Genomic DNA, 25,055 nt, shown 5'->3' on the forward strand with positions numbered 1-25,055 from the left:
CAAAAATCGACATTTCAATTTGAAATAGTTTGAGACGGTGGATAATACAGAAGCCTGGTCCACCTCGTCATTACTATTATTGTTGTGGTCAGTCGGACTACAACCAGCAAAGGCGGCGGTGAGAATAAATATATCTATATATATGTGTACTCTTTCCACTAAGTACGTTTTGTTATATCATATCGTTGTTAATATAAACCACAACTCATGGAATGGTGCTCGTGTGTTAGCTTATTAGCTAATGCTAATAATAATGTTTGCTTGCCCACTGCGAACTTGTTTTTAAAAAGTGTTGTCTAACATGCTGTCATTATTACCATGTTGTTCAACTGTTACTATGGTATTACTATGGTATTAAACGCAAATAAGCTCGTTATTTAACTTGCGTCAGCGGTTGTCGTTGTAACGCGAGGTTGACATCTAACTGTTGTTGATTATCTTCAGTGGTGGGAAGTCTGGGAACTGTAAAGTAACTAAGTACAGGTACTCAAGTACTATACTTGACTATACATTTGAGGTACTTTTACTTAACTGGAGTATTTTACATTTTCAGTACTTTTACTTCTACTCACTATAGCCTTAGATCAAGACTATGTATTTTATCGAGTCTTGACTTTTACTTTCGTGTTTACGAGAGTATTAGCGACCCCCCCCCCCCCCAGTTTGCCCTGGAATTTCACAAGTAAAGCCCTTATTTTTATGAACATATAAATGCAAAATATAAGGTGCTTACCTGCTTACCCCAAATGTTAACTAACGGTCCGTTGTGTTTGTGCAATGTATTCGTCCATATCTTTCAATAAATAACTGTTTTAATCCCGTCTGTGACCAATTCTGTCGTAAATTCCCAATGGGCGGTGTTGACGGGGCGCATCCGGTGAAAGCCGGAATTACACTCTATGTAAACAGGAAGTTAACAAGAAGAAAATGCTGTTCGGCCACAGACGGGATTAAAACACTTCTTTATTGAAAAATATTCATACATGCACAAACACGCCGGACACCTAGTTAACATTTGGGGCACGCGGGTTATGTGTGTTCATCCTGTTGTTGATATAATACCATTTATTATTATAATTCAGGGATGTCTCAGGACTTCTTCGTGCCCGTGACCGTGGGTGACCTGGTCAAGTCTGGTGGCATCAACCAGTATGTTGTCCAAGATGTGCTTTCTCCCAAACAGCTGTCTTCACATCTCACCAGTAAGTAGTAGAGAACTTGAGTAGGAGTTTAGATTGTATGTCATATGGCATTTTTATTATTTTAAAGGCACAACCAGTGATGGTACGATTATAGTCTGAAGAAACTAAATAACACTATGAATGTATGAAATCACATGCATTCATGAATTGGAGGTTTTATTGTATTTCACCCACAAATGTCTCTTACATGAGACATGTTGTGGGTGATTACAATTACATTTAAATTACAATTAAAATACATAATGTTTGTCAACGCTGGAGTAAAACAAGGCCCTATATTTCAATTTATACACATGTTCAAGAAAGCTCCATCAATTCAGATCACACTATAAAATGATGAGGGCTTTCAAATATTTTGTGGATGCTTGAACATCACATTTTCTCTGACGCGGTTCTATATTTATCGCATACAGTTTTCAAGGCAGCACTCAGAAGTAAGGGACCTTTGTGTATCCTGGAGCATTTTGACACCGGCTACAGTGTGCTACAGTAAGTGCCTGCCATCACGTCATACAAGGGTTATGGGAATCTAGCTGCTTGTTTACTGTTTTCTATTTATTTTTTCCAAGGCATTGCCGAACATTGGACTTAAACATCAAAGAGGACACTCTTGAGTTACTTGTCCAAGGTAAACAACCTTCTAGTGTTATGATGTAGGGCTGGAGAATTGGCTCGAAGTTGATAATTGTATAATATCGAGTATATTGTTGCATGCAAGTGAACAATTGTAAAGTCATGAATGCCCTCGGCTGTCCATCAGTATAAATCTAACAGTGCCATACTTTGTCCTCCACATGAGTCTGTCATTATCCAATGCTTTGTTTACCAACCAGCAATTAAATACTGATCTATGATCAGTTGGGGCTTAAGACCAACCCTAACTTGTATTATATATTAACATTTATTGTTCATGTGATAGTATTTACTATTTGTTTTGTTTGTTCCAACTTCAAGTTCAATGAGTGCCATTAAGTCAAATAACCCTAGACATCTTTCAGGAGTGAGGTGTCATCACCTTCATTAACGATGATTGATCACCTGGTCTTGTTACTTCCTCTCTCTAAAAAGGGGCTGGAGCAAACCCTGTTAGATTCATACAGAATGAAGGCTGGATAGCCAAAATCTGTCACCTTTCCTGAGGCATGGAAAAATTAAAGCAAGAAATGGGCTTTTATTTCCGATTCCGACCCTCCTTGTTTGTTTTATTGAACAGTGTATTTGGACAACATGCCAGAGTGGTCAGAGCGTGGTGGTCTAGAGATAAAATCATCATGAATGCATCTGAATCAATCCTCTCTCCCTTAAGTGGTCAGTGGCCTCTCGGTATCCCTGCCATCGCTTCTCGCATCCACCACCTTCTCGGGTCCAGACCGCAAGGCACACCTGAATGCAGTTAAAATGAGCGTGTTCCTACTCTGTAAACTCACAGAGAACCTGGAGAGTGACTCCTACGGACAGTGTGTTGTGACAGCTACTGGCAAGGTATTTGAATTCTACGGTGACACATGTTTTAATATAATGTTGAATGTATAGTACTATGATCAAGTGGTGATCATGACATGTTAGAATGAGGCCCAATGATGAGACCATGGCAATTATGAGCCAGTCAGGCCAAAAGATTAGGCTCTAGCCTTGTGACTGGTGGGTAATCTTGGCGGTGTGGCGGAGATTGGTTACACTGCTGTAAGGGCCCACCCACAGTCAACTTGCAGCCTCCTACACTTTGTCTTTCTCCTAAAGAAATGTGGAAATGACACGTGGGAGGCTTCAGACAGTGTGTGTGTGTGTGTGTGTGTGTGTGTGTGTGTGGATATATGTTGTTTTGTCTTTGTTTGTTGGTGTGCATGTGTGTGTCACCTGGCAAGAAGCTCTAATCTTTGAGTTGAAGGCCATTGATGGCTGTGATCTTTATTCTTTGGTAATCTGAGGGCATTTGTTTGGTATTGCTAGTGTTTTGCTCAGGACTTGCTGAACCCATCCCATCAGAGTGAGCAGTTGCAGTGATACTTTTTCCCCCCTTTTTGTTCAAGGCGTTTTATTTTCACATGCACCTACAATACAGTTGTGTTGCAAAGCTATTTGTCACATGATAAATTGTACAATATTCACATTACGTAAAGGAAACTAACATAATTGTGTATTTTCATAATCATCAAAGTAAACAAACTTGTCGGTGGACTGTAGTGTTTCCATTTGTTTCCATTTGTGGGTTTGTCTTTGTTCTGTGTTCAGTCCGGTAAGAAGGGGAAGGCTGGAGGAGACGGTCTGCAGCAGTGGGACTCTGAGAGGGAGAGGGTTCTTCAGGCTCTGATCCAGCTCCTCCAACTGGACATCCGCTCGCTCTGGAGCCTCTCCCTGGTAGAGGAGGAATTCATCAGGTACTGGGAGGACGCACCGTTAATCATCCCGTTTAGAACATCAACTGTGGTTGAAGATAATCTAAGACTTTGAGTAATCAAGTAAACTGTTTTTTAAATTGAATATTCATGGCTAACTGTGAGACTGATAATTATGCTGCTGTTGAGAGATAATTGGGTTTATCATGCGGCTTCAAACTATTACAAATCTTGTTTGGAACTTTGGTATATCAAACTGCCTGAGAAATATTAAAACCATTACCTATGACTGAGAAATATTAACCTTTTTATAGTCTAAAAGTTATTCTGGCTGCTGCGCCTGCGCCATCAGGTTACGCAGCAGACTACTGTGCTGAGGGGGGAGACAGGATCTTCCATGGCCGACTGAACTCGATTACAGAATAAGTGATTTACCTCTGCTCTTGATCAGACTGGAGAGCTGTAGCTCTGTCTACTGTTGATAACATTGTGGTCTTAATGGGATATGGCATCATAGACTTTGGGTTTTTTCATCCTATTCCTAATGATACTAGTGTGTGTGTGTGTGTGTGTGTTATTTTGCGTTTCCTTGTCCTCAGTTGTGTGACATTCTGCTGTTACAAGCTGATGGAGAACCCCACCATCAGCCATGTGAAGACCAAGCCCACCAGAGATGCCATTATCCACCTGCTGGGAGTGCTCATTAAGAAATATAATCACCTCTTGGGTTAGTCTGCCTTCACTAATTCACATACACAGCTGAATCCTAATGTTCGGAGACTAGGTGGTCTCTGAACTTCAGGTGTTTTCAGAATTGCAGCAGACTAAGCTGGCCCAGAGAAAAGTGCCTCCGGAAATATAGTATATAACCATGCTAACTGGAATTTGGGAATTTGCCTTAGACTTAAAACGCTTACTATAACAATATATCAGACACCCTTTGCTCTACTAGACCCGAGGGTCTAGTAGAGATGTATAGTATTCATCACAGAAGTTTCTTATCTGTAGAACTTCGGTCTTAAAGTTTTTTTAGGCCAAGGACACCGTAGCTGAGAGCGAGATGAAGCAGGGACCCCTACACAACATATTATAAAAAATGATGCCCAATGATGAGACCATGGCAATTATGAGCCAGTCAGGCCAAAAGATTAGGCTCTAGCCTTGTGACTGGTGGGTAATCTTGGCGGTGTGGCGGAGTTTGGTTACACTGCTGTAAGGGCCCACCCACAGTCAACTTGCAGCCTCCTACACTTTGTCTTTCTCCTAAAGAAATGTGGAAATGACACGTGGGAGGCTTCATACAGGGTATGTGTGTGTGTGTGTGTTTGTGGATATATGTTTCTTTATTTGTTTGCATGTGTGTGTCACTTGGCAAGAAGCTCTAATCTTTATGTTGAAGGCCATTGATGGCTGTGATCTTTATTCTTTGGTAATCTGAGGGCATTTGTTTTGTTCAAGGTGTTTTATTGTCACATGCAATACGGTTGTTGCATCTATGAGCTAAGAGTACAAAGCTATTCATCTCAAGTTCACAATGTGTCCCAAGCGTTTTGATTTTGTTGTAGATCAGCTATTTTAACTGTTTGCATGACACCTTTGTGCGACAAATTATAAAATGTGGTTTACATGGTACATGTTTTGTAAAATTTGTTTGCGATTAATTAACAAACTTCTCAATTAATCAAAGAAGTAATCGATAGAATATCTATTGACTGAAAATGATCGATAGTTGCTGCAGCCCTACAGTACTATCTGTTGAAGAACTCATATTTACGCTAGGGTTCATTTCGTTAGCAATAATAATGCAACTTCATGCTTTCCTTTGGCTGTTCCCTCCCAACCTTCATGTCTACAGGTGCCAGTGTGAGGGTCATTCAGTTGCTGCAACACTTTGAACAGCTGTCGTCAGTGTGTGCCCAGGCTGTGTCCGTGTGGAGCACAGAGTATGGAGTCAGAGCTATCGTAGGAGAAGTCATAAGGTCGGTGTGACACACATGTATAAATTGTTTGCATGTTTACCCATGTTCATTTGAATGATGGATGGATTTATCCAAAAGAACCTGCTGCAGTGGGTTCCCCTTTATTGTTGCAAATTCACCGTCAGTGTTTTGAGTGTTACCCCACAAACCATCAAGTGCTAAAAGAAGAACAATGGTGAGGACGACCTCTCTGGAAACTATTGGTTTCACCTATACGGTCTAAAAAAAAGTTAATTTCACATCTACAACGGCTCGTATAAAAGTTTAACGATATTCAGGCATTATTGTCCACCATTTTAACTAGTCCCCATTGTCAAAGGACATCTTCCTTCCCGTTAAGTCTCCAGTTTACCTACAGTATGACAAACTTGATTAAACAAACTGTTTCCAGGTCCACTTTTGTAAAAATTACCGTGTTTGGGCTATTTCTAGAAACGGTAATTTTACTCATGGCTTTGATTCCATTTTGTGGATAAAGAGATGAATTTATTTCTGTAGCATGAACCGTGACCTGTGCCGATATTATCCGCCATATCAAATTCCCATGGTAATTATGTAATTTAAAAGGACATGCGCTATTTAACAACTTAGAATAAGTGCCATAAGTTACCTTATAGCTCGCTGGAACTTTTCTTTTGAGACTCTTCTGTACTGCTGATCTTCCCATACTGTATTAACTTTTAAGCTGAACAGAAGGACATGTGGGCTGCCAACAAACCCAAAAGACTAAATAAAAAAATTACCCTCAAACGACGAACACATTTTCTCTCATAAATTAAGTTGAAACGTTTACCTTATGATTTAAGTAAATGCCCAACAAGCACTCTGTCGACAAGTGCCACTGAATTCAATACCTGGCCCTGCCCAATGATGAGACCAAGGCGAATGCGAGCTGACTGAATAAGATGGTTGAGTGCTTCTTCTTGCCTCTGCTGGCTGGTAATCTTGGCAGTGTAGTTGAGATTTGCTGCTCTGCTGTAAGGGCCTGCCTACAGTAACTTGGCTTCACCCAAATTGTTCCTCCATTTTAAAGTTGAAGTGGAGTAATGACCAGGTGGATGCTGACAGTGTGTTGTGTGTGTGTGTGTGTGTGTGTTGGAGGCAAGAGTTCACTCGGCTGTCACTGAGGTTCGGTCAGCCATGAGCTAATTTCTCTGGTAATCTGAGGGCCAAAATTGGAGAGATGCAACTGCCTAGGCCTGTCACAATTATTACACAATCGTCTAATCGCAATTATTCGAGATAATCGCAATTATTTTTGCATGATCGTCATAATCGTCTCCATGTTGAAAAATGTTCACACATTTTTTAATCTAAAAAAAAAAGCAGAAATAGCAGATCTACAAGCTTACAATGTGTCACTTTGTGACACGTAAGCTATTTTACTTTACTTTTACATACTATTTTACACAAATTATTAAGTATGTCAATACTTTTTTTGCATATTTATTTAAGTTATTTGTCATATCTGCCCGGTGCAATTTGTTATTAAAAAGCCTAAAAGGCAAACGGAAATTAAATTTGTATTCATATGTTCAATGCCAAACACAATTAAATCGTTAATCGCAATTATTTGAGTGATAATTAATCGTCAACTTAAAATTGTAATCATGACAGCCCAACTGCCTCCTCTGTTCATGTATATATTTTTTTTATGAGCTTGGGTGCGAGTCTTACCGCCATTCTCTACCCATTGGGCTTCACAGAATAAAAATGCAATCGTGGGCTTCACAGAATAAAAATGCAATCGCTTCCTGGCATTGTTTGGGCCTTGTTCTTTTCCTTTGAACTCAAACGTATGTCTCCTCCTTTTTTAGGGAGATTGGTCAGAAGTCAAGAGAGGAGCTGGCTAGAGAGGGGTCAGGTGTCAAAGCCTTTGCCTCTTTCCTGTCAGAACTCAGTGCCCTGGTACCAGAACTGATGATCCCCAACCTCAGCGTTCTCATCACACACCTGGAGGGAGAGGTACTACACTACCGTTTTGCTGTATTTTGATGGATGAGACCAGGGCTAATTCACACAGCTGCTTGACCAGGGCTAATTCACAGCAGATTGACAACACCTGAATAAACACATTTCTATAAGCATGATCAATAAGAGACCATTGATGCAATAAGCCTTGTGTGACTTATTTGACATGAACCTTGATGATGCTAATCTGAGTTCCCAGAAGTTTTCGCCAGCTCTGGCGAGGAACTTCTGGGCCAGAGCCCTGGTATTTGTGGGCGGGATGTACCTTACGCTCTGAATCTGAGCGGACACGCCTCTTACCGGTCTGAGAGCTGTGCAACTCGTCTAAAAAGTCCGACGAGAGGCAAACAGCAGTACACAACAATGGCGGCCGAAATTTCTCAAGGGGAAATTGCTTCCCGTCGATCCTATTTAGATGCAACACCCACTGCATGTGGATCCCGCCCCCTTTTCTTCATTGGCTGTTGATTTGAATCACAACGCAGTGGCCGCGCCCCTGCTGTCCAAGCTCCGACGCTAACCCTCCCAGACTATGATGATGCCAACCTGCCTGGCAACTTAGCATCTGTTATATTAAACTACATGGACTCAATTGTTGTGCTACTGCAAGTTCTGCATGTCCAACTGACTCAATGACTTTAGGAAATGAAACACAGGTCCTTGAGACTTTAAGCAAGATGTCTTTTTGTGAAATGGGGCCTCAGGATAGACTACTTTGTCTTTTTATTTTGCTTTACGTAATGCTGCTTAATATCACATCTTTCAACATGGCAAATCTTTTGGGGGTTTCAGTGCAATTCTCATGTTGTGTTTCTCATGCACTACAGAGCCCCAACATGCGTGTAGCCGTATGTGAGATTCTGGGAGAGATTCTAGTGCGGGTTCTGTGTGGAGACGGGCTGGACGAGTCCGGTAAAGCCGGCCGAGACCGCTACTTTGACACACTGCAGGAACACCTCCACGACACGCATTCTCACGTCCGGGCCCGAGTAATACAAGGCTACACCCGCATTGTCAACAGCAAGGTCGGTACTCTGGTGATGTGATGGGTTACAATTGTAAGTGGTACGATGGGTTGATGATGGAATGTGTCCTCCTGGATGATGTGGATTTAAGGATGCAATGAGAGATCCACATTCAATTACTCTATTTTGTAGGGTTTTTTGTTTCCTCATCTGCTGTATTATCTTTTTTCCTCTAACCTGTCTAAGAGCAATGAGCCAAATCAAATTCCTTGTATGTGAACATAATTGGCCAATTACAGATCCTGCTTCTGATTTGAATGATTGTTTCAGTGGAGCACTGCTTTTTTAGCATTGCGTTTAGAATGTATTTGGGTGTATGCGTGTCTGGTCTATGGTCACTGAATTCAACCATCCTCGGCTGCATGTGTTTGTTGTCTGCCAGGCATTGCCTCTGTGTCGATACAGTGAGGTTATGGGCTTGGCTGTGGGACGGCTGATGGACAAATCAATTCATGTGGTGAAAAGTGCTATTCAGCTGCTGGCTGCCTTCATCGCACACAACCCCTACAGCTGCAAGGTAAATAAAACGACAAATCCACATTGTAGCTGGAATAGTCACATCCTTTGACCTAAACAATCTATACAATCGGTAAACTGATTTATATCTGCATGAGATTAAAGCTTGGTATAGTGGTTCACAACTATACCATATGCTGGGAGACAGATTCCTAGGCAGTCTTCTGAGCAGTGTTCTGTCTGGCACTAGTCCTCCCTATAGCATCCCTGCTCTCTGATGACCATGGCGAATTGAGAGAAATCGCCATGGACAGATACGGAGCTGACACCTTATTTTCCCCATGTTATTTTAATACTGTCATACTGTGTAATATTCATTTTAGCAGTCTTTTGGCAACACCTGATTTACCAGTGTCAGAGTGACACTGGCAAATAAGATTAGTGTTTAAAAGTGTTGAGAGACATTGTCAAAAACACAATGTGGAATGAATGGTATTGTCAAAGATTATATCAAAACTAACTTGTTTAATGTATTTATAGATCTTAAGTTGTGTATAATACTGGTACTCGTACTGCATGATTTACTGCTGAACACCATATGTCAAGTATACCGTGAGTCATGGTCAGTGGGTTGAACATGCCATACCACTGTATAGTCTATTTAATGTTGTCTTTTGTGTCTTGTCAGCTGAGCAGTGCTGATCTGAAGAACCCCCTGGAGAAAGAGACTGCAAAACTTCGAGAGTTGAAAGAGAAATTGCTAGGGAAAGCGCCCGGTAAGTGAAAAATCCACTCTTGTCACTTCAAAAGCCTTTTTTCTAAATTACAGAATAGCGTCTTAACTCCTGCCTACTGATTCAGGTCCCTTTCCACTGAATTCAATACCTGGCCCTGCCCAATGATGAGACTAAGGCGAATGCGAGCTGACTGAATAAGATGGTTGAGTGCTTCTTCTTGCCTCTACTGGCTGGTAATCTTGGCAGTGTAGTTGAGATTTGCTGCTCTGCTGTAAGGGCCCGCCTACAGTAACTTGGCTTCACCCAAATTGTTCCTCCATTTAAAGTTGAAGTGGAGTAATGACCAGGTGGATGCTGACAGTGTGTTGTGTGTGCGTGTGTGTGTGTGTGTGTGTGTGTGTGTGTGTGTGTGTTGGAGGCAAAGAGTTCACTCAGCTGTCACTGAGATTCGGTCAGCCATGAGCTAATTTCTTTGGTAATCTGAGGGCCAAAGTCAGAGATGCAAACTCCTGACCTTCTGTGAAGTTTGCCATTTTGACATAAAAATAGGTCAACTCTGAGATTAAAGTAAATCTCTTTTCTTTCCTTTTTTTCTCCAGCAATTATTCCTGACTTATTTTCTTGTCAACATATTGGATACGTTATTTTACTTTGCAATGCATCTCTGTGCCTCTATCCCACCAGGAGTCTGCCCCATACGTCAGAGTAGCTATGATGTGCTTGGTATTGATGCCACACACAATTGCCAGACTAAACTATAATTGCTTATGTGTTCAATTCTAGTTCACAATACACAAACCATACAGAAAATATAGGGTGTTAAATGAACATTGTTCAAGACATCGGTAACATTTTGAGTAATGGAGTAAGTAGAAACGGTGCTGGCCAAAAAACGAACTAATAAGTAATTATGTTACTTGGACTGGATAATAGAGCAACAGGGAAACTAATTCAACACTGGTCCCTATCCGAAATCTAACCAGCGATGTTGCGATTATGTGGTCAATGTGCAGTACATTTGGTCACCTTCAGGCACCCACAAGAAATATAACTTTTCTGTAGACAACTGAGACACAATTTTTTTCTATTAGTCTGTCACTGTCCTGTCAATCCAGTTCTTCCTCTGTGCAGGAAGAACACGGTGTGCAGCATGTATGAATGTGATGTTCTCCGTGACATTCCTCCATCCGAAAAAAGTCAAGTTGTTCCTCAGAAAATGTCAATTATAGATTATCCTATGTAAATTCTTTTTCTCACCTCCTTTTGCCTTCATCTTGTCTTTTTATTAATTTAAAAATGTTCTTGCCCGTGCCCTATCAGTGGCCGTCCTCAAAGCGTCCGAGCTGTGGGCAGCCATGGAGCCCGAACTCCAGGTCACTGTCAGGGCTGAACTGGAGCCCACCAGCGAGGAAGAGGAGCAGGAAGAGGAGGAGGAAGAGAACGAGGAAGCGGAAGTTGAGGAAAAAGATGAGAGGACTACTGCTGTGCAGGTCGCACAGTTCCTCCGTGTCAACAAATACAGGTGACCCAGCAATGTCCCACATAACTACAAATTAGAAAGAAAAACAAAGGATGTGTATGTTGTAGTTTGCCATTAAAGGGAGTTTGATAACAGATCTTGTCATTCAGCTCTCATGGGTTTGCAAGCCTGATAACAGATCTTGTCATTCAGCTCTCGTGGGTTTGCAAGCCTGAAAGCAGAACAACAGCTCAGACATAATGGAGCTATAGGGTCTTCTCATCCCTTGCTCTCAAGAACATGAACATAAGCTTTAAAGTACAGTACATGCTGTTCATCGATTTCTACTAAAGAAAAGACCTGGATGAAATTTGTTTTGGTATCAGGAAACTGAATGTGCCTAGTCTCATTTTCGTATATTTTGCACTGAACAGACTGCTTGTTCTGTCATTTGTGTGTAATTTGTTTTGGTTTTCTGTGAAATCTCTGTGTACTACTGTGGCTTTATCAGCATGCAGACTAGCGGTTACCACCACCCAACTTAAAAATACTTAGTTGACCAGGTTCCCCCAGGGCTCTATACTAGGTCCGCTAGTATTTCTCTACACCAAATCTCTTTGCCAAAAATAGCCAATCTACAACCTCGCAACGCTGAGTCTATAGATCGGTTATTTCTGTTCACACTAGAATAGGGACACTGGGGTTCATGTGGTTAAAATGTAATGTATAACTTGAGAGCAGATAAAATGTGTTGCCGATACGCAAGCATTGTGCAGAAAAGTCACTCTAATAAATCAGCGCATGGAATGGAGGTTTTATGTTTCACTTTGGGATAGTCTGTTTTGAATTGTTGTGTTTTGTTGTTCACCGCTGGGCTGACATTGAGTGCTTCTTGTGTCTTCCAGGAACGCAGTACGTCTGTGTATACAGGCTCACAGCCTTTTCCCTGAGTCGGAGCTCTTCTCTGCTCTGTCCAGTCTCACGCCAGAGACCATGATGGACACACTGGCTCTGCTATTCAAAGGTACAGCCTTTTCTCCCAGTTTACATGATGCCGTTAATGGAAGCAAGCAATGATCACCAGCCTGAGAAAAACAATACTAAAACCACAAGCTCAGATGTGTATTTATTTGTTCTACAATTAGGATTTCAGAAAGGCCTGTAAAGTGGGAAACACTGGGTGTCTACATTAAATATCTAAAGTGTACTGATTGAATCCATTTAAGATCATACTGTAACTTAGCCTTCCAAAATATCCTCAAGTGCTGGCCGCTAGGACCTTGCAGCATTCATTTTTCAGGGTACCTTCAGTATTTTTGAGGAAAAACTAGTGAATTTCACCAAACCATCCATAGCAATCAAGTTTTATGGTGCTAGTTCAGCCCGCCATGCCACTTTAGCTGCATTGTCTGGTCTTTCTTCAAAATAAGATCTTTGAAAGAATTGAGAAGATCACGTCCACATGTGTCTGTCCATCTCAGGCCCTGATGATGCAGCTGAGCTGAGTCAGAACCTCCCCCCTACCCCTCAGAAGGAAGGAGCAGAGAAAGAAGGAGAGGACGCTCGGGACAGCGAGCTGAAGAAACAGGAAATGTTGGTGCAGTACCTGAGGGACACAGAGAGCTTTGCCCTGCAGGTGGAAAGGGCTATCTCAGTCATAAACTCCATGCTGTACTGGAAAACCACTTCAGGTAAGGGGGGTCTCATCACGTTGTTTCCACTTATGCCTCAGAATTCTTTTTTGCTGTAAATGGGTCCTTCTCCCATTAAAGGACATGGTTGTCTTTTTAAAATGAAAACCTTGAAACTGGGTCAAAGTTATCCTTAACAAACTAAACCTTTTTGTATTTGTAAGGTTTTTCCATTCATTCCATACAGTGGACAAATAACCATGAGGCTTAATATGAACCATGTTCTGCCACTGATCTGTTTCCTGCAGTTGTCCAGGAGGCAGTACAGTTCTGTGTGACGGTGTGTGAGTTCGGTGTGGCCGACTCTCTGAGCGGCGTGAGGAAGATGCTTCCTCTGGTGTGGTCGGCCGACGCTGCTGTTAAAGATGCTGTGGTGCAAGCCTACAAGCGCCTCTACCTTAACCCACAGGGAGACTCCACCAGGTACCTATCTGGATTTAGTTAGACCGAAGAATTATTTTTGGTGATCCTGTTGATGGGTAGTATATAGGTGTCAATATATCATATTTAAAAAATGGACAATACTTTTCCCTCTAATTATTACATGGCATATACATAAATGTTATGTTGAGGGGGGGGAAAATGAGACAGGAAACACACACACACACACACACACACACACACACACACACACACACACACACACACACACACACAATCCTAACTATTGATCTTGACTCGTCCAATGCTGTCAAAGTAAACTAAGACTGAATGTCTTCAATGACATGCATCGTCTCCATTGAACAAGGTAGCGATCGCTGAATAGCGACTGATGAGTAGTGGCTTACTGCATAGAGTTCTCTCTATAGCCAGTTAACAGGGTGTCATTAAAAATAAACGCTTTGGAAAGTCACAGAAGGGATTTTCACATCTCCAACTTCCTTGCCTTGTCAGTGTTGTCCTTATTGGCATCTTTATTAGATGTTTCACTACTGAAGTCTCCTCTCTCCTCAGGGCCAAAGCTCAGACTCTGGTGGACAGTCTCTCTGTGCTTATGGTGGATGCATCTCTGGGGACTATCCAGTGTCTAGAGGAGATTGTAAGTTATGCCTTTTTTTTTCTTTCATCATCAAGGCTTGATTGCTTGCTGGAAACAGTCCAGTTGCAGCTAATGGCTTTCTAGGGCTGAAATGATCACCCTAGTTATTGTAGAAAAATAACTGGGATGATGCTGATAGTATACATGACCCCAAGGTCTAGAATAATCTAATAATCGTTGATAGCAGTAGTATAATCAACTTAGATTTTGGGCAGTCATGCACATTCCTAGTTACAGTATGCCCGAGACAGACGGACACAGGATGTGTTAATTAATAGATGGATAGTATCTGTGCAGTGCTACGTCGCCTCTGCTGCATATTGTACAATGCACAATGCACATACCTGTTGGCTCTGATAGCACACTGTTCTGAACCTTCCATCCACGTCTCTGTAGGTACAAGAGTTCTTCGGCAGTGGCAGCGCTCTCCAGTCCACTGTGGTTCAGGTTCTATGGGAAAGATTCACCGGCAAGCGGGACACATCCGGTCTGCACAGGCGAGCTGCTGTCCTGCTGCTTGGCATGGCTGCACGGTACGAGTCCTACACAAATGCATGTCATATATGCTGCTGAGGGTCTTTGAGAGACTTGTTTATTGGAAAATGACACAGGGCACTATTTTTTATTTGTTTTTTACCCTGACCAAGACATTTGTTGTACTTTTAGCAGGTATAAAATGGTGTTCTTTCTGTTAAGAAGTCTCTCAGCCCCAATTTTTAAGTACCCCAGTAGCACAAGTATTTACATGCATCTCATCTGATAGTGTAGGGCAGTGGTAACCAACCTTTTCAAGCCCAAGAGCACATTTTATTTCCAATTGTAAGCCGCGATCTACCACTAAAATATGTTTTTAAAAAAAACACTTGCATGATTGCAATTTCTGACAGGCTCAATGCATGTGCATACATCCACACAAAGACTAGTAATTTAAATAAGAATAAAGATGATGGTTATATAATCAATTCCTAAATATTAAGAAAAACGTATTAGAAATATACATTTTAGGACAAAAATACAAGTAAACGTCTTTGCTTTTTAAATAAAACAAAACACAAAGGACATGAAATAAATTGCTTTTACAGATTTCTTCTCTTCAGTGCACAATATTTAGTTTCTCAGTTCTCAATTATTCAGAATTGTCACATTTACAGATATTCTGTTCAAATGACAAAAATGCATCCATGACCATTCGGTTCTTAAGTCTGACGTAATTTTGTAGTCCGACGTCCCGTCCGGGTCCAAAAGGCACCAGCGCCGTCCACTCTTCATTGTAAACAACATGTTGGAACCCGTAAATCTTTTTACAATAACCTCCTTTTTCAGAAATGAAACATTGAGGGTTAATAAGGGTCTTAATGCTAATATCATAGAAGTACTAAGTATTTATTTATTATTATGATTTAACATTATTATTATTAACATTAAAACAGTTGGACCCGGAAGTTATTCTAGCGGGGCGCAACGTCACGTCTGAACAATCGAATATATTTGCACAGATATGGTGACAGATACAATACTCTCAATACTCTGCACATTATCTGCAAGCCATTTGAAATCTGGTTGATACTTAGTGAATGCCAGTCTGAGGCAGTCATTAAGATGTGAGTCAGTCATACGAATTCTAAACTTGGATTTTATTATTTTCAAGTAGGCATGCAGCTTAAGTGCACAAGACACAATCAGGGGATACTTCACAATTGACCAAAAGTCCAGATTATAAATCATACATTAACCATTTTAGCCCTATTTTATAACTATCTGAAAATAGCTGATCTACAAGCTCACAACATGCATTGCTATGTGTTGTGAGCTTGCAGATCTGCTATTTTCAAACATATTTGTACTTTTACTTTTGGTACTTTAAGTATATTTTGATGCCAATAATTTTGTACTTTTACTCAAGTAACATTTTGAACACAGGCCTAAAAAGTATTTCTATATTGTGGTATTGCTACTTTTACTTAAGTAAAATATCTGAGTACTTCTTCCACCACTAGTGCTCAAATGTGATCAGTGCGATGGCACTTTGTATGCGCGGAGTTTTCCGTCTGTTTTTTTATCTTTCTTTTTTTCTCGCCGTTTGGTGCCCCCCCAAAGGTTGGTGCCCTGTGCTTCAGCACCTAAAGCCCGTTGGATAAGCCACCACTGGTTGTAGAACACAGAAATCCAGCGTTCTCCACCACTGAAAAGGCTTGCATGTCACAAGACTGCGCTCGTTATTTCTTGAGTGCGACCCGCGAGTCGAATTATGTGTCAGCGGAACGACGCATGGCTTCCATTGAACCAGCGTTGCCAGATTTTGTGAGAGAAACAAGCAATCAGGTCTATGAAAAGAAGTCCAAAATAAGCGACTAGGGCAGTCCAGTCCAACTTTATTGTTGAATGTTGTTTTAGAGCAGTGGTTCACAAACATTTTCATGTCAAGGACGAATATATTGGGGGTCCTTGAAGGACCCCCAATATATTCATGCGACTTTACAGAAAAACAAGCCCAAAGTAGCTTATAATAAGCAGACTTGGCAACACTGCCTTAGACGCACTAGCCTAGTCTACACTACACAAATTCTGTGAATTGTCGATGGCTGCCCGTTTGCCACCGGGACCACCCCGCGATCGACTTACAAGGCTTTGATGATCTACCAGTAGATCGTAATCGACTGGTTGGTTACCCCTGGTGTAGGGTCACCCTCTGTACATGGAGGCAAAACTCCCACCCTAGAGCGCTTTTCAACGTTGAATTGTTTTCATATAAAGCTGACCACCTTCAAGCCCTGTGATGAGAAAAAGGCTTATGCGAGTACACTGAATTAGAAGGTGTTTTTTTTCCGACTGGCAGGTACTGTTGGTGGCAGTGTCGTTGAAGTGCTCTGTTCTATTTGCCTGTCAGCAAACTTATCCCCACCCACATTGAAAACTGCTTTTATTCCTGAAATGTGCAGTGTGTTGGTAGGATTTTCATAATTTGTCTCTTGTTGAATTTATGTTGCACTTTAGTAGAATCTTGGGTTGTATTGTGACCTGACTAGATATGAATCCAGATATTGTCAGCCATGATATGAATCCAGATATTGTCAGCCATCTTTATTATCTGTTGTGCTATGTGATTGGGGAACGAGGAGTTATTTTTCTTTCTTCATTCACAAAGTGTCAGTATGTATCAAAATTACTTATATTTGCACACTCTGCCAGTGTATAATAAGTATATTAAGGAGTCCTGTCATTTAGTTTTCAGAAAGTGAAATGGTGTCCTAGGATGTTTTAGGAAAGTGGAATGGTCTATAATTATTATAGACTAGTCCACCACCCAAACCCTCCCACTACCCCCGTACTCCCCTGCCTCCATAACCCCCCTTATATTTGTGCAAAGTTTGGAGAAAAGTCCACCACCTCCAACCCTCCCGCTCACACAACCCTCAAACCCCAACCCATACCCCTCAAGCCCCACCAAGGGAGTCGAGAGGTATGGGGGTGACCCCATGCCCCTCTACCCCCCTGCCTCCATAACCCCCCTTATATTTTGTGTGTGTGTTTATATAGATAATGCATGTATAATATGAGAAATTGCTTTGTTTATTTAATTCATTAGTAGTTCATCCGTTTGTGCTAAAAGTGTGATCTACTTTTATTTCTCTGAATGCAGGGAGAAAATCTGCTGCTATTCTCCAATCACAGAGTAACTGATAAAGATTGACTCAGTGTTTTGACCCATCTCATGGCCAAACCTATACATCCCAAAGTTCTACCAAAGCAATTAACATCACTTTAATGAAGGCAGGAAGACACCTGATTCAGTTGGCTATGGGCACTTAAATAATCTGAGGGCTGCCAGCTGCTTTATTCTGAGGGCAATTTAATAATGTTACAGTACATAATAACAAGTAAGACGCGCGAACGCTGGAAGCGAACGCAGCTCCAAAATATTGTGTATTTAAGGACGTGTGTGTGTGTGTTTTGACTGTAGCTGCACTCTGGCGCACTCTGTGGCTGCACACAGGCAGTTCACGCACAGTATTGCACACAGAGACACACACACACAAGCCGAGCAGAGTTTCATAGTATGCTCCACTTGGGCCGCGCCTCCTTCCGCGTTCGCAATGAGCAAAACAACTTCTGTATTTTCTGCTCGGGGCTAGTCGTTCTCTCAGGTAGGCTCAGAAATAAAATTGGGAGGGGGTAGAACGTGTAGCTTTATTCCCAATCCAGGGCAGAACTTTTTTTTTTTATTGCTTGCCCTTGCCTCAGCTGTCTGAGTGAAAAAGATATGGTTAGTCAAAATCATAACTCAGCCCTGGCTGCTTTGCATTGTAGTGAAAAGTTATAACCAGATACATTTGGGCTCGCCGCCAGCACTTTTAACCCTTTAAGACCTGGAACTGTGTCATTTTTAGATTCGAGCTAAAAAGCATTATTTTACACTTTGGGCTATTCAAAAATAGCAGATATTCAAGCTCATAGCGCGGCACCGAGTGCCGCGCTACGAGCTTGTAGATCTGCTATTTTTGAAAATTCGTGAAAATGTGTGCACATTTTTAACTCAAGTCTGGGGGTCCCTGGAACAAAATATTTTGATGGGGGTCTGCGGCCAAATACATATCATTGTGGGGGTCCTTGACATGAAAAAGATTGAGCACCACTGATATAGAAACATACGTTTTTCAGAAAACTGTTGAGATTTAGGAGACATGTAGAATCGGCTTCAGGTCTCAATGGGTTAAAAATGTTCCCCCCTCAATCTCTCTCAAAGACAGCCACCACTGGAGGGAAGGCAGGGTAAGAGAGTAGAGGATGAGAGAGAGAGGAGGGGGACTATCTGTAGTCCTCCCACACTGTGCTGCCTCTCTTCCAGCCAGGCAGCATTTATAACCCGTTTAATCTCTTACGTGCTTCTGCTAACCCGGGCCTCCCACACACATTATCCGGGCAGCAGGCTGGGGCTGGGAAGGCCAACAGAGGGGACATGCAGCTGATAAATGGAAATATAGACTAGAGCTGCCCAGGCTTACCATCATGGCGCGTGGTTGTGTGGGCACTTGGTGTAGTAAAGATGTACATTTGTTATAGCTAAGGCTGTACTGTATATTGCAAGTTTAAGGCTTTCGAAGCGAATCGTGTACAATATACTGTATTGCAGTGTTAATTTGGTTAATTAAGAGACGGTAAGACTAGGAGACCAAGGTTTTGATATTTAGTTGACTAATACTAGACTAGTATATTCAGTAATAGTATATTCAGATGACTAAAACTAAATGGTGTGTTATTCAAAAGATCAGAATTAGCTGTCAAAATGAACACTGGCAGATTTAATTTTGTTGACTAAGACTAAGATTTTGATATTTAGTCGACTAAACCATTTCAGATGACTAAAACTAAATGGTTAAAAAAGACTAAATCAGAATTTGCTGTAAAAATGAACACTGCTGTACTGTGTGTGTGTGTGTTTCTTCCTTAAATGCATGAGGCAAACTGCAGAATATTAGCCCTAACTCCTCCCCTTGAAACGTTTTCTTTTTGCAGGTCTGAAGATTGAATAGTCAAATTTTGCGAATTGTCAATACTGTATACATGCATGTACCTGAAGTGTGTCCCTCCTGAAATGGACATATCTGATTCACTTCCTGCTACACTGGTAAACTTTTTAAGACGAATATAAATGCACTGGGAGTCCACTGCACACTGAAGGCAAATTGCACACCGGGTGTCTTGGGTGATTCAGAATTGTGAGGGTAACTGACTGGAAATGACAATTTTACAATATTATTCTTGTCTGGTTAATGATGTACAATTATGGAGTGGACCCTTTTCCAAGCAGCCATTGTCACTGTTAAATGCAGCTAAAGGTAATAAGGTTAATTGTGGTGTGTGGGGGTTTCTGTGTGCCAGCATGAAGTTAACTGTATTCTAGAAAGGAGATGCTGGCAGAGTAACACTTAAATTAAACTGTCAGAATATCAAGTTTGCTGAATGACTTGATGTCCATGTGCCATAACAGGGCAGAGAGGGAGGTTGTCCTCAGTAATCTGGACACTCTGTGTACCGTGGCTCTGGGTGAGAAAGTGACTGAAGACTTCCTGTTGGCCAGAGATGCTGTCATCACTATCTGTAGCATTACAGACCATGTCAAGGTAAGAACATAACAGCACGACACACAGAAACGATGAATTGCTACACACTGAGCAATTAATGAATTGATTTATATAATCGTTTACTATATTCAAATGTGGACTGTCCTTTTTGTAGATTCAAATATTTAATCTCGATGCAGTGTAGATGTTTGACTTGTTCCATTCTTCCAGCAATCTAAAGGTGCCCCTTTCAGATTGCCCCAGGACCATCAGCTCTTCACATCCCTCACACAGGCCATTGCTGAAGGTAAAACGCACTGTACTAGGGAGGCAGGGCCAAGTGTGAAAATTAAGGAGTAAAGTTTTCACACAGCTCTTATTTGAGTCTGTTTCACAATGGTTTGTATACAATTCCATAAAGGAAGATGTCATTCTTAAAGGAGCTACACCATGAATTTTAACTTTTCCTTTTTTGTGTTTTGCGTGTCTCCCCTACCTCTCTTCTATCCAAAAAAATACGTACGTTTGAGCACTCAGGCTTTCACAGCATATCTGGGGTTTTATGTAAATTGGGCCAAATCAGGCCAACTGATTTGCCCCGCCTGTGTCACATGCAATACCTACAAGAACCAGGAGATAACATGCATACAAACTGGCTCAATAGCGCCATGTGCCAAATAATGACAATGTGGCATTGCAAGTGCTTTATAAGCCAGAGAGAAGTTAGTTGGAATGGGTATATCTGAGGCTTGATTTAGGCTCAGATATTTAGGCTTTTGAGGGACATAAACAATATGATTATTTTTTTTTCAATGTATGGTGTATCCCATACGATTTAACTCATCGGGTGCCAGAGGTTTATCAAAATATTGTACGTTCAGTGCCTGCTATTCTTCCATCCACTTACGTTGATACGTTTCGTGCTGTAGAAGCCCCAACGCGGAAGTGCATGTAAACAAAGCGTGTGTGCGAGACGGCGGAGGGTCCCGACTAACGCCTGGAACAATAATATTTCTAACGCGATCCTCCATTGCAGAGTGATCGCCGATCGAAAACGTCTCACTGCCACCACGTTAAAAAGAAATGGAGATATTAAGCTTTTAGTCAAGGAAATAACATTGGAGCGGCCGACCGGAAGGATTTTTGACATGGAGCCACAGCCGGCCTCTCCTTCTCAGAGACTCCTTGGATGATCCCAAAGTTTCGTTGGAGCGCCCCACGTAGACCCCACGTATATAAAACAAAATGGGTCAAAAAAGGTCCGGACCGTTTATGGCGCACAATGTGTTAACTCATTCAGTCCCCAGCTTATTTATGGAATTTTGGCTCGGAGTGCCACAGCTAAAATTCATTGTAAAAAAAAAGTGCTTAGGAGCCGAGATACAGCCTTTTTAAGTTAGAAGTTAAACAAAGAGTGAATGGAGCAGCAAATCATCATATCTTGGGTTCTGAACATGTTTTTCCCCCCCAAAAAAATGGAAGAAAAAAACATGTTTTTTTTCTTCTTGATGTCATGTGGCGCACGGGGCGTCAGGCCACGTGACGTCTTTGACGTCATGTGGCACTGGATGAGTTAACAAGCCTTAAGAATGTTGTTAGAATTAAAAGACTATCTTCACTCCTGTCCTGTGTGGCCCAGGTGTGGTGATGGAGGACCCCTATTGGCAGAGCTTCATGGAACAGGCCATACGTGTAATCTACTTCCTGGCCGAGTCCCCCGACCGGCTCTGCTCCCACCTCCTCCAGCGGTGCGCTCGCCTCTTATTGGATCAGATCACAGAGACTGGGGACATCGACAAGGATGGTGACCAATCGCAGTGTGGATCTCAGGACAGCGATGACCAAACTGAAGGTGAGGTGTCGCTTTTTTTCGTTGTGCCCGTGCCATAATGCAACTTTCAGTCACTTGAGCTTCAGTTATAATTGTACATGCGAATCCTGTTTGTATGCCTTTTTTTATCTCCTGTATCTTTGTGCCTCTGTCCTCTGTAGTGAACTCGGTGTGTCTGGCTCAGCTGCTGTCCCTATGTGGCTGCATAGCGTTCTGGCAGGTGTCTCACCTAGAGCGCAGCGTCAGCATGGAGCTGAGGAGGAGGAGAGTTGAGACTGAGGAGAGGGAGGAGAAGAAGGGGTCCTCCAGTAAAGCAAAGGTAACTTATTTTTTTGGGGAGAAACTGTTAAGGGTATCCTTAGCTCAAACATATCTAGCTTATATCTATTTAGGGACCAAGTACTATTAAATATGGAGGAATGGGGATATGAGGTGTTGGGAAGCTGGTAACTTCATAAAGAGAATGATGCCAGCTGTGAGACTGGCAACTTAGTATACGATACGGACATGTTTCGGCTCTGTGCCTTCATCAGCGTAGTGACAGATACACTGCAGCTGTGTCAAGGTGACCTGAAAATCATGTTCCCTTTAAGGTAAAACGTCAAGTACTATAATTGTGAAATATCAAGAGCATTCCAAGGATGAATAGATGCAGTATATGGGTGGATGTAGTCTTAGTTCTATGCCTGTTATGCCAACAGCAGGGAGCCAATGAGAGTACTGTGGAGGAGGAGCTTGGCTTGGTTGGTGCCTCTGCCGAGGACGCAGAGGCGGAGCTCATCAGGAATATATGCGAGACTGAACTATTGGCTGGTAAGGACACTGTTCTACCTGATGTAACTAATTGCTTGGTGTTGTAACACTGATTATTGTTTCTCCTGTGGTTTTTAAAGACACAAATATTTTCACTGTATATTCTCACTGTTTAGAGGAGAACCTGCTGTGTGTGTGTGTGTTCCTGTTTGTTATTAAAGACTAAAGTATTCTCACTGTTTTAGAGGAAAACCTGCTCTCTGCGTTCCTGCCCCTACTGGTCAGAGTGTGCAGCTCACCAGGACGTTACTCCCACCCTCAGCTCACGGCTGCTGCCTGCCTAGCCCTCTCTCAGTTCATGATGATCAGGTGAGATGATACAAATAAAAACATTTAGATTATGATCAGCATCAAAGCCTCTAATAAGAAGGCTTTCGCAAATAGTGAAATTAATTTGCATGCAAAAAATGTTGAGTTCTGTCCAAATAAAGGTCCTAATAAATATAATACATTTGAACCACATTTGCACTTGATGCACAAGTCTAGTAGAAACTAAAACAAAAAAACATGATGTGTTGTGCGGCAGCACTATAACACTGTTACACTTGCAAACTGACCAAATGTATTGACATAATATGATCAATAAAATGTGTTTCTTTGTGTCCTTCCTCGATCAGTCCGTCGGTGTGCGAGGAGCACATCCGTCTGCTGTTCACCGTGCTGGAGCGCTCCAGTCTTCCCGTCGTAAGGGCCAACGCCATCGTGGCTCTGGGAGACCTCACCGTACGCTTCCCCAACATCCTGGAGCCCTGGACACAGAACCTCTATGCCAGGTAAGAGGGTTCCACCTGGGTTCAAGAAGTGGGGACAGTATATGCATAACTGCATATTATAGGGTTTAGACTTAGGCAATCAAATGGGACAGACTCATTCCAACCTTGATGTTATTTATAATAATGCAGTGGTTCCCAAACTTTTAATAGTCAAGTACCCCCTGAGATAATACATCATGCTGAGTACCCCCTGCACCAGGGGAGAGGAATAATGGAACATTTAATTTATTTGTAATCTTGAATTTAGCATACATTGTTACAGAGTGCATCAGCTGATGCAAGGTTCACACCGTGTGTCTGTGCATGCATGCGAGAGAGATGGAGGGAGAGCTAAAGAACATACGTTTCGTTGTCTGGGGAAAGTATCACAAAAAAAGCAATTTGCTGATTCAGTGTGGAAGCACCCCTCACTTAAGATGTCTTCCTGTGGTGGGGATGTTGAGGGGACCACTGAGCTCAAGTATTTTGGAGCTGAGCCAAGAAAGGACATGCATTTTACCTTGCAGATCAAATCTGGTCACTTCTGGGGCTCTTACCTGAATGTAAGTCTTACTGTGTAACATTCATTTCAGCAGTATTTTTGTAGACACTGGAAGCTCTGGTTTTCCGTTGTCCATACGTTTTTCTATACTGAAGTACTGCTGTGCTCAATAAGAAATGCTGTTGGGTCCTAGCACCCAAGGATATTTTGGTTGTCAATAACTGTATATTAACGTTAGAATAAGTGCATTTCCGGTGTCTGCTCCTCCTCCTCAGCTCCATGCTGACTTTTAATTGAAAAAGTTACACAGTATGCTTTAAAGGTGGCTAAAGTGATGTTTTAGATTGATGGATAATACTGATAGTAATCAGTGTTTGTTCAGTAACCGGAGTCTCTCAGGCTCTTTAGTAAACAGAAAATACAATTTTATCCACTGGAGAGAGGGGGGGGGCCCCAATGTTGGTGTTCCTATTTTGTCTGCTCTTTTTTTTTTGTTCCATCACTTACAATTTCACTTGTTAATCCTTCATGAGTTCTCTTTCTTGATAAATTCCTGAAAATGTATTTTCTTTTTTACTAAAGAGCTGGATGGATGACCATTGTTAATGCACAAAAACTGTATAGCGCTGAACTGCTGATGTATGAGTGTTATTGCCTTGCAGTAATAGCTCACAGTTAATCAATAAAGTCACAGCATTGACCACATATGTACCTCCTTCCTACTCAAAAACACCTACTCCCCAGGGGCACTCGGGTGGCTCAGTGGTAAAGTCCCTGCCCACCACTACGGAGGCTGTGGGTTTGCATAGACGCCCGACAAAGCCGGATGCATCACAGTGGATTCAAACACAATTGGCTTGTGTTCAGGGGAGGGAATCCAGGTGGGGAGGGTGATATTGGTCATTGCACGTACTCCTATTCCCCATGATCGTTGTCCTGTTGGTACCAGTGGCAAATAAGCTGAAATTCAATCACACAGTGAATGGAACTGCTACCAAGCAAATTTTCCCTGCAAAGATTAAATTGTATCCGACTTCAGGTTTTAATTTAGTGCCGCAGTGACTGGCTCCTTTCCAGTCTGCATGTGGCATACTGTAGAACTCCCTGTGATCAAAAGCAGCAAGCCATGACTGCGAGCCCAGCTGTGTTGTAAACACGGCACACCCCCCAAGCTTGTACCCCCCTCAGACTGTCCGTGTT

General features: G+C 42.0%; 1 protein-coding gene across 2 annotated transcripts in view; it reads left to right on the plus strand.

The window, feature by feature from the left end:
• ncapd2 (non-SMC condensin I complex, subunit D2) overlaps nt 1–25,055 on the plus strand; it is a 33,234-nt gene continuing 8,179 nt past the window's right edge. The window contains exons 1-25 of one of the 2 annotated variants that reach the window (XM_084051888.1): nt 1–118; nt 1,083–1,202; nt 1,616–1,691; nt 1,772–1,830; nt 2,509–2,684; nt 3,435–3,580; nt 4,138–4,265; nt 5,394–5,517; nt 7,335–7,482; nt 8,316–8,513; nt 8,896–9,030; nt 9,658–9,745; nt 11,027–11,228; nt 12,071–12,189; nt 12,647–12,856; nt 13,105–13,279; nt 13,811–13,895; nt 14,292–14,428; nt 19,885–20,017; nt 20,189–20,264; nt 21,597–21,809; nt 21,950–22,107; nt 22,490–22,601; nt 22,787–22,910; nt 23,219–23,374. In XM_084051888.1, coding sequence (XP_083908014.1) covers nt 1,085–1,202; nt 1,616–1,691; nt 1,772–1,830; nt 2,509–2,684; nt 3,435–3,580; nt 4,138–4,265; nt 5,394–5,517; nt 7,335–7,482; nt 8,316–8,513; nt 8,896–9,030; nt 9,658–9,745; nt 11,027–11,228; nt 12,071–12,189; nt 12,647–12,856; nt 13,105–13,279; nt 13,811–13,895; nt 14,292–14,428; nt 19,885–20,017; nt 20,189–20,264; nt 21,597–21,809; nt 21,950–22,107; nt 22,490–22,601; nt 22,787–22,910; nt 23,219–23,374 — 3,296 coding nt within the window. In that variant the 5' untranslated portion in view covers nt 1–118; nt 1,083–1,084. The remainder of the gene's footprint in view (nt 119–1,082; nt 1,203–1,615; nt 1,692–1,771; nt 1,831–2,508; nt 2,685–3,434; nt 3,581–4,137; nt 4,266–5,393; nt 5,518–7,334; nt 7,483–8,315; nt 8,514–8,895; nt 9,031–9,657; nt 9,746–11,026; nt 11,229–12,070; nt 12,190–12,646; nt 12,857–13,104; nt 13,280–13,810; nt 13,896–14,291; nt 14,429–19,884; nt 20,018–20,188; nt 20,265–21,596; nt 21,810–21,949; nt 22,108–22,489; nt 22,602–22,786; nt 22,911–23,218; nt 23,375–25,055) is intronic. The other variant, XM_084051889.1, reaches the window with a different exon arrangement.

The sequence above is a fragment of the Gymnoscopelus microlampas genome (genome assembly GCF_963454915.1).
Source record: "Gymnoscopelus microlampas genome assembly, chromosome: 3".
Taxonomy (NCBI): domain Eukaryota; kingdom Metazoa; phylum Chordata; class Actinopteri; order Myctophiformes; family Myctophidae; genus Gymnoscopelus; species Gymnoscopelus microlampas.